Source organism: Morone saxatilis, unplaced genomic scaffold, assembly GCF_004916995.1.
Source record: "Morone saxatilis isolate NCDOM2014 unplaced genomic scaffold, NCSU_SB_2.0 Contig21, whole genome shotgun sequence".
In the NCBI taxonomy this organism is placed as follows: Eukaryota; Metazoa; Chordata; class Actinopteri; family Moronidae; genus Morone; species Morone saxatilis.
The window spans coordinates 17,234,225-17,248,035 of NW_023339774.1; the positions used below are offsets into that span (position 1 = coordinate 17,234,225).

At 41.5% G+C, this 13,811-nt stretch overlaps 1 protein-coding gene across 1 annotated transcript in view; it reads right to left on the bottom strand.

The window, feature by feature from the left end:
• si:dkey-34e4.1 (carboxyl-terminal PDZ ligand of neuronal nitric oxide synthase protein) overlaps positions 1-13,805 on the bottom strand; it is a 48,230-nt gene extending 34,425 nt beyond the window's left edge. Inside the window, exons 1-2 of the mRNA XM_035668399.1 lie at positions 13,254-13,805; positions 11,764-11,835 (exon numbers count right to left, since the gene is read on the bottom strand). Coding sequence (XP_035524292.1) covers positions 11,764-11,835; positions 13,254-13,358 — 177 coding nt within the window. The 5' untranslated portion in view covers positions 13,359-13,805. The remainder of the gene's footprint in view (positions 1-11,763; positions 11,836-13,253) is intronic.
• Between the last annotated feature and the right edge of the window lie 6 nt (positions 13,806-13,811).

Consider the following 13,811-nt stretch of genomic DNA (forward strand, 5'->3'; position numbering starts at 1 on the left):
TCTGGTGCATTTTATAATGGATCAATCAAAACCAATAACAAACTATCTAAATGTAGAAAAGTTAGCAGGTTAATAGATAAAGTAAGGCACCGGGGTAACAGAGCACTCTGCAGACAGAGGTTAATATAACGGACCATGGTGATACCAGAGGATGCTGAGTGTGGCCTCTGTCCAATGCAGTAGTCTGCAAAAGCCGCAGTCAAGTAATAGGATTAGTGGAACGGAATGCTTGTCAGATCACAGGCCACTAAAGTCCAGCACTCGGTGCAGGGGGGAACCCACCGGGTTTTTAACCAACCAAGTACATCCATATGTATGCAGTAAAAACACCAGTTTTATGCTTACTTTTTTTCCGTTACAGTCAACATGATGACCACTAGGTGCCGGACAGCAGCAGGATTCGGGGGGCGGGGTTTGAATAGAGACATGTTTATGGGTTTGTTTGATATATCACTGGCTTAAATTAGGAGGATGAACCATTTAATTCTTCCCGTGCAAAACAAAGAGATTACTGATAACCTAGAATCTGTTAGCAGTAGCTTGTGTGTATAACCTGGACATATTAGCACACATATCTGTATGTGTGCTAATATGTGATGTCTCCCTATCACAAAGGGAAAATCCTAATATAAATGGACATGACACTGGGGAGCCTACAGCTGGTGAGAAGGAGGTGCATGATGAAAGGAAACCAGGGAGAACAAAAAAGTATGTGACGAATCATTTAATAAAACAATGTCAGATTTGAGGCCAAATGCCTGATTAACCACGTTAACCCTTTTTAGGGGGGGTAAACGTGGGGTATGAATCAGGAGCGCCATCTGTGCCTTACATGCAAACATGTCCCAAAAAGCCCCTTGGAGGAGGTTTAAAGAGTATGTGAGAGCTTTCATAAAGCTCAATCATGAGTAGCTTAAATCCTTGTCTGAGAGGACTGAGAAAGGCTAGAACACCAGCGACAACAGAAGGTTGGGCGAAGTGTGCTACCACATGGCACTGATTGATGACAGTCACCTCCACTCCATTAACTGCTGTCTGCTTCCTCCCACTTGGTGAATATGAAATCACACCTAAGAGAAGTGCTTAAATAAACCATGGTACAATTCACAAAATATCAGAAAAAACCTGCAGCAAAGTTAGTGTTATCATTTTGTGATCCTGTATCACTGAGGCTGTTATTCACGAGTAATGCACTGCAGCAGATTAGAGGCAATCAAAAGGACTGAATGCCTTTTGTGTGAATCAAAGGACTTACTGAAGATGAGCAGTGTTCAGTATGATAGCCAAGACAATCACTGATCTTTGTGATATAACCCAAAAACAAGACAAAAGAGTCTACTACTGTACTTGCCCAGGTCAGCATGCTCATGCTGAGCAGGTAATGTTACCGTGGTCACCATCTTAGGTAAGTGTGTTATCATGCTAACATTTGTTAATTAGAAACACATAGTACAGCTGAGGCTGATGGGAATGTTATTAGTTTTGCAGGTATTTGGCCATACATTAAAATGTCAAAGTTAAGCTTGGCTAAAAACCTAGGCCCATAGCCTACATCCATGGCTGCTGTAGAAATGCAATTCAGTTTCCTATTTGAAAAAGAGAAATCCAAGATGTAACAGTAACTGTATTTGTAGCATATTCAGGATTATCAGTTCTTATCTTCTTCAGGAATGTTGGGCTGGTGTTATACCGCCAGAGATCTCTTGGTCTCATATCCACTGTAACTGTGACCAAAGGTTGTTAGAGAAGGTCGGTTCAGTAATACATTTAGCTGGGATGATAGAGCCTGGATAATGTTGAGAAGTCACGGCACACTCCGGTACCAGTCTGATGTATCTAATGTCGGGGATGGCAAATGGAGACAGAAAGATAAGAAAGAGATCTGAGGAGCGCAGCCTTTATCGTAACCCCCAAACACTCACAGGCAGTGAGAAACCAGACCAGTCAAAGGCAAAGATTACACTGAAATCCATTTGGGATCAAAAGTATTCAAAGGAAGCACAAGAAAACATGAAAAAAGTACAAAGTTTGGGAAAAATATGCTAATCCCTCCAGTGCATATGATTAGACGGTTTATGGGCTGTCTCCTCCCTCATTATCCATTCAGTTTTTCTGCCCTGATGGGTTGATGCAAGTGGAGATAACAATGAATTCAGCAAAGCGGTTTCTCAAACTTTCACTGCAGAGTGCAGTGTTATATAAACAATGCCAAAGTAAATCACAAAGCATAGCTCCTTTTGTGTTTGATCAACAACTGAAAGAACAGCTTCAATTTCATTGCATCTATTAAAAACCTGCTGCCTAAGTGACACACATTAATGAACGGACAGTATTTGACAGGCAGGGACATGGTCCTCTGTGAGACGGAGATGCTGTTAATCTGAGTGACAGTCACATTAGCCCTGTCATTTGGACAGCAGAGAATACGTTATCTTGTTAGTGGCTCTGTTGATGGCAGTGCTGAAGCAGTTTAAAGTCTTTAGGATGAGCAGCAGCAGTTTGCTCACATCATTTATCCAATTAGAGTATAACAGGGAGCAGCTATTGTGTCCACAACAGACTGGAGCAAAAAAAATCCCATTGACAAGTCTTGGATTTCTAAAATAAAATTAGAGTTTCAGTGACAACAGAACGACAAAATGGGAAATTGCAGATGTGGAGTGCACTGTGGAAATGTATCCAATTTATGAGAGGACCCATATATATATTCAGTTTTGCCTGATAAAGCAGCCACATATTACACGGGTCTGCTGAAGACACTTTGAACCTGTATTTGATTCATTCATACGAGAAAAGAATTCACACGAAAATTGATATGTGGTTGTCACTAGCTGCTGTTAAATACACACTTTCTTTCATTCTGACTGGAATCAATCTGATTGAAGTTTTCGGGTCAACTGTTCAAACATGGGCTGTGATCTAATGCAGTCTGGTGTTAACATGCACTGAAATGGAAGGTTGATGGGGTCAGATCCACTTTTGTTGTTTTGGGATTTAGCCTTGTAATAGGCTGGTCTTCAGGGTTTTCTCATTGTTTAAAATGTGTTCAACACTTCGGTCTATCCCAGCTTCGTAATTTTTTTCTTAGCCGTGAAATAGACTTGAATATGTTTTTATTACTATTTTTCCAACCATCTAGGTGGTCCAATTATTTGCAATTCTTTAACAGCTTGTATCAAAACAAACTCTCCACAGAGGTCCAGTTCACTTCAATTTTTTGGAAGGGAAGAAATTAACATCTGTGTGCGCAGAAAGAACGCATACATATTCATGGTACAATATTTTTATTAAACTGATCATAATCCTAATATCAGGCAACATGGCCACTGTTAAAAGTTAAGTTTCTCTTTCCCTCTGTTTTTCTCTCTCTCTCTTCAGGGAGTTGGGTGGATGACTTTTAAATGTCAACATGTTTAAATGTCGTGTTAAAATCCATTTCTAGCCCCAATATTTGTAGTAAGTGACCGGTACGTCCTACTTGTGCACTTCACATTACAACAAAAGTTGCTGGATGGCAGCCTTCATCTAGGATTAATGCATGACAGTCGACCCACATCCAGCCCAGTTCAAGAGGATAGTCGGCTTACATGAGTTGACCTATTCAGTCAGTCTGAATGAGCTATTAGCCATGCAATGCTTTTATTGTGTCTTCATATAGAACATAATTTTGCTTTATTAAGGGTATTAATCACAAAGACAAGTAAGAAGATGTTAAAGCTACAAATGTATAATGTAGGTAACTGGGAAATGGAGGTGTTGACACCAGGAATTTGGGAGCGATTTAACATCAACTAGATCTCAGACCTTTTTAAACCCCAACTGCTTGCTGAATGTTTAAACCAACACAGACTTGAGACAAGACAAGGAGGGCGCAGAGTAAATGTAGCTGTAATGAAAGAGAGATAAAGGCAGTGAAATAAAAAGAGAATCAGGGTGTAGCAAGGAGGTTGAACGGTAGTAGCAGGAGAATGAGACCTTAAGGCTTTCTATGTAGCACGCTGGAACAAGATGAGAGAAGTGAGATGAATGCGCACACACACACACATATACACACTACGACTCCAAATAACATTTAGAAGTAGGGCAGCCTATCTGCCAGCTCAAGCCTGCAGCACTTTCCTCAATCATTATCCAACAAACGATACCATAATACAATAGGCCTAGTTTATCTGCCTACTCATGCTAAGGAAAGAAGGCTTCAGGCAAAGAAGCACAACTTGTAAACCTGACACGTTTATTTTTACGAAGAAGAATTTCTGCTAAAAAGTAGACTTATTTGTGTAAATATGAATAAAAATACTTTAACCTTGTGTTTTTCAAAATTGAACACCAACAAAATAGTGCTGCTTCTCAGTTTAGGTCTACAGACATATGTTTTTTCCTGTGCAACTGTCATCACATATATTCGTGACAAATTCCCATCCACTTTGAGCCCATCCCAAACCTGAAGAGAAGTTGAGAGACATGTTTTAGCGGCAGAGCTGGTTGCCAAGGGGACCTGAGGAGCGGCCTGACATTTGTGGTTAATTCAGATCTGCACAATAATAGCGAGAGGGAGTGAAAGCTCAACAGTACCATTCATCAAAAGACGAACTGAGGCAAACCATGCAATTGAAATTCTAATCTAATCTTAATCTAATCGTTCTGTTGGGACAATCAGGATGAGCGAACCAAATTTGTAAATTTACAGATCAGAGAATTACTTTGACCAAATATAGACACAGTGACAGGCAAAAGGAGAAGAGAGAGAAAAGAAGACATAAACAGTTGTGGGTTATATAGTAGCATGTGAGGCTTCAACTTCACTTCCACTTCCACTGCAAAAGACACTCAAAAGCAAAAATACACTAGAACAAGACTAAAAGTCTAAAGCCATGCGAGCAGCTCTGTGGGGCTGGCCAGATTAACTGAATTAAACTTGTATGGAAGCATCCCATTGTTTCATTTTCATATTATGAAGTAAAAGGGCTGATTTAGAGTGCACTGGATTGCATCATATTGTTAAATGTTTGCGTTATTTTGTCCACCCTTTGTACACATACAGGACCTGTTGACCTTTACGACTCTAATACAGTATTCTGTGCAAAGCCAAAACCATATGAGCACCCAGATGCAAATGTGCTGACTACAGATATGCAGGTGCAGGCACACACCAAACACATACATACATCCACAAACAGTACCCACCCAATACACACACGCACGTGTCCAGTTCTTGGTCTGTTGACTTTAGTTGTGTTTGTACTTAGATTAGCTACAGAAGGCTTTGAGGCCAGCAGCAACAATGGTAGCAGGCAGGTTTTAGAACTGTTCAGATGAGTTTCTGGCTGAGCCCCACAGGTACCTTTACACTGTAATGTAACTATAAGCTTGGACTTGCTGACAACTTGCAATACCCCGTAATAGGGTAAAAATAACACAGCCTTTATACAGCTGACCTGACTGAAAATGCCAACCCTGATCAGTTTATGTGACATTTGAATTTTACGGTCATATCTGACTTTTTAGTCATATAAAGAGTCACATAAATCTTATAGCATCACTGTTGGCTTTTTTTTTTTTTTTTTAGAAAAAAATATTATCAAGTCTGGAAATACCACAGAAGACACGCACTATATTCATTTATCCATCCATGCAGAAAACTGAAAAACCATCTTCCTCAACTTTGCGTGCTGAAGCTGCACAGAGAAATAGTCAGGAAATGTCTATGAAGACAATGTGCCTTCAGGGTCTCCTGCAAAATTGAGTTCATGGCTTTAGAAATGTCTTTTCCTTAAAATGGGGCTTGTTTTGGGTGAGCGTGGGGAGATCACAGTATATAAGACTTGACTAATTGTGAAGCTGAAAGACATGGCCTAGCCTTTGGGCAGATGATGAAAGCCTGCATGTTTGTGTGCGACATGCTGCTGGTTGTCGAGGCAGGGACCACTCACCACCTGTCTGTCCATCCATGTGAGCAAAGACCTGCTGTCCCTTCAGTATATTTATCCACTACACACACACCAGTGTAAAAAAAATAGCAAAAATTAGCAAAGGGCCTGCTGGTGAAATCCTATCTAAGTGTTTCTCAGAGAGTGTAGACGTCAGCTCTCATCCAGTGTGGAGCATCAGGTTTTACAGATGGCTTGGACTAATAGGTTGGACGCCAGCATGTTTGTTTCAAGCTTCTTGTCTCCTTATCGCTCATGATTTATTCACCAAGTCTGTTTCTACTGTACTTTGTCGCATTTCGCTTTTATCAATACACCAACTTTTCCATCTTATTTTGAGATATTTCTGCATTTCTCACTCAGGTTTTTTAAGCACAATTTGAAAATGTGCATAAAACACAGGTCTATGGAAACCCACCTTATGTCACCCGGCATCTAGAACTATGTATTTTCACTTTCCAATCATGCAGAAATACACTTTTAAACACTGATCACAGACTGACTCACTCTCAAATGTCTGTTAATCAAGAAGAATTACGGCCCGTTTCTCTGGGGGGGGGGGTTCGGATAAACAAAGGGTGACAGCACCCCTTCAAAACTGAAATCACATCTAATCCAGTACACATATAGGTCACCTACTATGCTCTTGTACATCTGCCATTAAGCTAACATGAATACAAAGTGAAAACAATGCCCCCCCCCCAATATGTGTCATGCCTCTCTAAATACAGCATATCCCTCATTCACACACTAAGTGCAGACACAGAACAACACCCGACCAGCCGCCCCCACTGCTATAGATCTGTAACCCCCCTGGAGTTAAGCTCTGCTCTCATTTCTCTCCTGGTTTTCTGGGACATGCAGCGTGTGTAATTGTTATGCAAAAATGTGATTCACTGATAATTAAGAATTGTTTATTGGGTCCTGACTCCTGTTTAGTTTTCCTCATGTTCATGTGGTTTGACTGTCATCTGTGTTCAGTCTAACTTTGGCTCTACTCTGGGTTTAGAATAAAAAGCCACATTTGTGCATTTCATACTCATGCATAGTCATATGTGATGTTATCACAAATCTGTGTGGGTTGTTGTCTTCTGCAGCCTTCAGGCATGGGTAAGCATTTGTTATGGCTAGCTGCCAGACTGTGACCATTAAGAATGAAGTGAAAGATAGAGAGAAACAGAGAAAGGATAGCAAGAGGAAGTGAAATATGGACATTTCTATGTTTCTCTGGTGGACGTTATTTATATTGGCAGCTGCCAAATAAGTTGACTGCTGCCACAGTGTTGTTTGAGTTGAATGACAGGTGGAAGAGCATAGAGAAGAGACACAAAATGGTTAATAAGGAACATGTGTGCTTTGATTCGGCAGTTGTAAGAGATTTTTGTTGACAAAATTGGCAACTGGAAGATTTCATACAAATATTTCTCTCCCAATTATTACTTGTTTACCATTATGCAACTGTCATTGCTTCTCAAAATCTCAAACAGTTTTTCTGTCCACAGATTGAGTAAAGTCTTAAGCATAGAGGCACAAAAGGACACAAAGTGAAACTAAGGTAGTACTTTTCTGTTCTGTCTCTGACAGGTCCGGAGTGCCTGTTTTCCCCCTACATCCCTCTTGACAGTCAGAGTCATGACAGCTCAGCATGCTCTCAAAAGACTGACACAGACTTGACGGACTCATACTGAAATGGAGAAACCAAATAACATGGTTTCCTTCTTTCTCGCACGGCAGACGGATCTTCTCATAAGATGCTCCAGACAGACACAGGGACAAATGCAGAAAGAAGGGAGCCATGTAATTTCCAGCAAGACTCTTGGCAGTCTGAGGAAGGAGGCTGCATCCTGACGGACATGTGAAGGGGGGGGCTTAAAATCCCATTACGGCCGATCAAAATTCAAAGGGAAGCATGCATAGCCTGCCCTCAACCTAAAATCTATTCCTGTCAGCACTGAGTAGATGGGAGAGATGGGCTAAATTGAGACAGTCTATTTTGGTAGGAGTATGAAAGGGGAGTGAGGGGATGAAAAGAAAACAGCAGTGGAGGGAGGGGGGTTGGAAATAAGGGAGTAAGAGAAAGGGGAATGACTGAAGAGAGAATAGCCTTAAAGTTGTTTCCTTTTGTAGAGAGACAGTGGCCTCCTGTAAATAGTGCCTGTTTGTTTCCCAGGGAAATTCCACACACACCACACGTCCTTTTCTGAGGCAGCGAGCTGTGGACGACTACACCACATCTCTCCATGTGGGATGCAGCAACGCCAGCCTTTGTCATTACTCGTTAATCAATTGCGGAGGTTGTTAGAATGCGAGGGGGCTATCTCTTATGGAGCACTGGAGCTCCCTCACACACACACACACACACACACACACACACACACATTCTTACATAAAAACGTGTGTGAAGACACTAGCACACCACTTGGGGGGTTTCTATGCCACCGGTCAAACTGAATGAAACAAATTCTTATAAAACCAACACACTAGGACCAGTCAGCCATAATGGGAGAAGGTTTACCAAAACACATCGCTGAAAAGATCCACAGGATCCAAAATTGTGTCGCTGTGGGAATGGCAGGTGTAAAACGGCTGCGGACTTGACTCAACCAGTGCAGCTCCTCTGCTTTGTCAAACCCAGATTCCCTGTTTGTTCCGAGATGATCAGCCTGTGTTGCTTTCTGTCTCTCTTCTCATATTTGCTCCTGTTCCCTCACATCGACTGAGACTAAAGAGATTAGCCGAGGGAGATGAAACGACTACGGCTCTGCCAGCCACCATGCAGCCCCTCCAGCTTCCAAGTCTTCCTCCCACTGCCATCAGTTCATTCCTCACTCTCTTTAATCACACTCAACTCCGTAGAGTCTCTGCACAGTCCCTCGGCTAAAGGGTTGTGCTTTTAAATTAAAGACGAGGCCTTTGCTTTTGTGAAGAGAGATGAGGAGAAAGTCAGGAAGGCCAGTCAATGTTCATCTACACAAAGCTAATTACATTTGACTTGGCAACCAACCCTAAACGCACACGCCTGCCCTCTAAAATGCTCATGTGTTTGCATTCATGCAGTGTAGGCACAGTGTGAGAGGGTTCACCCGAAAAAGAAATGCTTGGCACAAAAATGCAATCTTTACTTTCCCATGTGTTTGAAACTGAGGCAGCACAAACAGCAGGTCTACTAACATTTGCATAAGACATACCAACCCGAACCACTCCACTACCAGACCATTGGGTTAAATTCTGAAAAACACAATCTTCCTCTTACAAATGAAGTGGAAATCATAAGCAGTAAAATACACCCTTGGTCAATTGAATACACTTGAAGTCTTGCTGCTACAGTCTCACTTGGTTTATTATGACCAGTAGCTTGTAATGGCTAGTGTGCGCAAGCTTTAGTAAGCAAACTTTAAGTAGATATTGTTGCTGTTTAAGTGACATTACTGCACTGGCTCTGGGTGAGCCTCAAGAGTTTGCTGATGATACTGTGCTAATATTTGCGTGGTTTCTGAAGAAAGGCATGCCAGAAAAGGTTTGAGAACCACTGCATTAGTGAGACAGGTCACTTATTTTATGACTTTTGTCACTGTTTTACTACATTAGCATGTCACAGAGTTTTTTTTTTTTGCTTTTTCCCACTTGAAGGACAACATGTAGCAAAGGACCGTGGGCTGGAATCGAACCCGGGCCGCTGCAGTAAGATGATGTGTGATGTGATGTAACAATTTATCGGGAGACAATAAAAATGTCATGTGATTCAAAGTAGTGAGATGAAAAATGAACTGTGATACTTGTTTTAACTATCTACTTTTGACTTTGCTTGTTCAGCGTCAGTCATTTTGTTTAAAATCAGAGGTAAAAAAATAAAAAGGTAAACTAGAACTGAAAGGTGAACTATTCCTTTAAAGCAAAATACATCTCTTTAAACCCCTGGGCCACCAGGACGTACTATTTATGACTTTAGTCCAGCTGACTCAAGAAAATGAAAATGAAAACGAAGGGAAATTCCTTTTTCCATTATCTTGCGATTCCCACTTTTGGCCGCCGTTCAATAAAAATGATGTAGTTTCACTTTAAAGCTTCAACAGCAAAGATGACATGACACAGTACAAACCAGATTCATCCACCGGTCAGCGTAATAACACAAGTCTATAAATAGTAACATCTCTCTAGTCACTGTCAGCAGTGATTACATGAAACACACATGACAAATGAATAAATAAGAAGTTCTTTTTTTATATAGATTGGTCCTTCCTATCAGACACTTTCCTGTTTACATTCGTCGCAGGGGACTCTATAAAAGCAGGGTTCTGCTTGATTCATTAGGCCTTTAAAAACAAAGATATTCTATACAATAGGCTGAGGGTTACAACTAAAATACACTAACTCATTCATTATTCATTCAAGGCTTTCTTTGGACCTCAAGGGAACTAAATATAAAGAGACACACAAACCCCACATGTGAACACACACGCAGACATAAATAGGCAATAATGACGCACTGTGTGTATTTTTAAATAAGAACATCATATAAATACATGCTGGTAAACGGATCTCAATTTGATGTAAAAACCACTTGATTTATGTTTTTCTATCAGAGAGATTTTTTGTTTCTTGTAGCAATAAAAAGCATCGTCCCTGCCTGCCTGTACCTGCTGTTTCATGCTCTGCCTCAGCCTGCAGTGGATCACCTCGATGATCATGTTGGCTTTACAATCTTATTGATTGGTCCATTTAGGAATCACAAGGAAATAACAGCCGCTATATGCACACTCAGCCCATTCACACACAGACTCATAAACTGTCTGCCTTTGTCTCTGTTCGATAAGCCTACTTTTGTAGATGGGTTCAGTTTGCCAAAAATATCTCTTTTGATCAGCGGGGGTTCCTCTAATTTGATACAGACTAAGTTTCACACTTGAAGCAACACAGCAGCCACCTACAAACACTCTTTAAGACAGGAGCCAAAACAAAGAGGGGCTTGGATTCCCCCTAAAACGGTGAAAAAAAAGTTTGCATATTGTGCCTCAAAACTCATGCATTGTTCGGAGGATACGTGCACATTATGGCTTTTTAGTACCCGGCTAGGCTTAAGAGCCTTGTCGTGTCTGAACCAAACTCGTCCAGTGACTCACACTTAAATTACAGAACCACCCCGGCAGTCTGATATGGCTCTGTGTTAGCTTCTGGAGAAAAATGCTGGCCTACTGGGACAATGAGAGGGAAAAATGATTACATGATCCCCATAGTAACACTACTGATATAGCTTTATGGAGAAAAAAAAACCCACCAAGCCTGACTATGATATTATAGTGTGAATAACAACGAGGAAAAGAGTGTACAAAAGAGTATACAGGGCGACAGAGATAAAACAAATTAAACTCCAAAAAGGTTGAATTGTAAAATTCAGCTCAACACAGCGCAATAAGCCACAGTCTGATGATAACGTGTGCACACACACACACACACACACACACACTGTCCTTCAACTCTCTCAAACATACCTAGAAAGGACAATGTACTATTCAGCAAAGAGAGCCACACAACCCACCTCTCTCTTATTGCTTTTTCTTTCTACAAAATTCACCCCTGCATTGCTTTTTCCAAGAAGACTTGTTCTGCTGTCGAGCCAGTGCGTGCGTCACTCCATCCTAACATAAAACAAATATCATCTGACAGCCGCACACTCTTTGTATTGTGTGTGTGATTACTGTGTTATTGTATAGATACTTACTGTACTCCATCACAGAACAATCACCACAGCCCTGACAAAGTGTGTGTGTGTGTGTGTGTGTGTGTGTGTACGCTTCTGGTCTTAAACACTCATGACATAATGATTTCATCTTACCCTGATTCTCCTCATGGCTGCCACAATCTCCATCCGACTGTTGGGCCTGGGCACGTCAAGACTCCCCACATACTGTAGTTAACAAGCAAGAGTCATAGATATTAGCCCACACACCACAGCTGCACAATTAATCTGCCATAATCATACGTAACAAACTCAATCATAGTATATGTTATATCAATAGCTATTCCCACAAAGTGCTGTGACTGATCACAGCCGCTGAGTGTGCAGCTTGTTCAACTCCATCAGCTCCCAAAGTGAGGTCCAAGCTCATTTATAAGATTTTGTTTTAGACTGTTATAAAGGCAAAAACTGCCTACTCATTGTCCACTATATGTGGTGATCCAAGCCCTATAGAAAGAACTGAACTACCTAACCTCTGCTTAAAAATGCTTTTAATGTCTTTCTATTAGAGAGATTAACTCATACAAGGTAAACCAAATATTTTTATTAAAATTGGGGCAACTAGTGCTTCTCTATTTAGGACAAAATGATTTGAATGTGTTTTATAAAAGACTAGCTAACAAAAGAATTGTGGCTGTGTAACTAAGGGGCTTTAAGGACCATGTTGCTGCTGTTGTTACTATTATTCTGAACACTGCAAATGGTCTGAGGGCGTAAAATGAGTTTGTAGTTTAATTAATAATTTGTATTTGTCGGCTTTAAGCTTATTTACCTGTATTCATTCCGCACATCATGGTGTATTTATACATTTATATTTATTTTATTGCATAATATGTAAAGTATATGCTGATTTACAAGGATTGATGTGTGTGATGTGTGCATTTTTCTGTGTCCTACCTGCCATCAGATCCTTATATATTCAGTGTATGTGACTGTGTTCACGACACTCAGTGGGATAAAGACATATTAGGACACAAAGACAAACTGAGATGAGAATGCTGTCCTAATCACATATAAGATACAAGCAGCCTTGTGATTGAACTTTGGACCAGTAACACTCCCTTAGTTTTAACCCTTTGTCCCCCACCGTGCTGTGTGTTTCCTGCTCAACCCATAACATGAATTGAGAGCTATTATAGGCCAGTGGATGTGAAACAATGCAGCTCAAGATTAAGTTACAGATTGGTGTGTGTGAACAGAGCCACTAAAAACATACAGTCTAGCAGCTTTCCTGAGAATTTAATAATTCAATGACTTGGGGGGGGAAAAACCTGAAAATACACTCAGTTAAGGTCACTTTGGAGCATCAGATATAAGGACATCAACCCACTTTTGTAAGGTGATGCAAAATGAAAAGTTTAAAGCAAAGAAGGTGCAGGTTTTCCATCAGACATGCAAGCCTTAAACCACATGTGTGTGTGTGTGTGGGGGGGGGTCGCTTCCACGGCCATGCGTCCTAACTTCCCAGCTGAAAAAGGGCTCAGTGCACCTGCTGCAAAACAACACAATGCAACTCTGACTGAAAACAGACCGTGTGCCCCAAAGTGCCCGAACACATGCACAGATCAATATAACGCTCATTTCACCTTGGCTTGGAAATGAATCCCATGCTGGTACGCCTCTTCGTTGTGGAGCGGCACCCTCGAGTCCGCCAGATCGTCCACCAGGTTGTACCTGTTCCTCCCGGGCATGGCGGGCACCAACCGACGACCCCGACCCCCACCAGCACCACGGTAAACACTGTTTAACAACTACACAGACAGATGTCGCCTGGGTTTGAAACGCTACGGTCCCATGTGTGAGTGCCGCACGGCTCCAGGAGTGAGTTCCCGGTGGAAACGCAGTCCATTGTTGGTGCTCGGAGATTCAAAAAGGTCCCGTCCTAAAAGGGGGACAGATTTGGGCGCCCTCTTTTTTTTTCTGTCACAATACACAACCGAGAGACACTTGAGGGTTTCCTTCCTGACCAAAACAACAAACACAACAAAAACAGACACAGCAACGTGGAAGATGTGTGTGTTTCCAAAGCCCCGGGGGAATCCAGCGTCTGTCTCCGCAGGTGATGTTGCTCGCTGTGGGTATTTTTTTTTTTTAATCCCGTCCTGGTGGTGGCAACGCTGCACCCGTCTCTCTCTCTCTCTCTC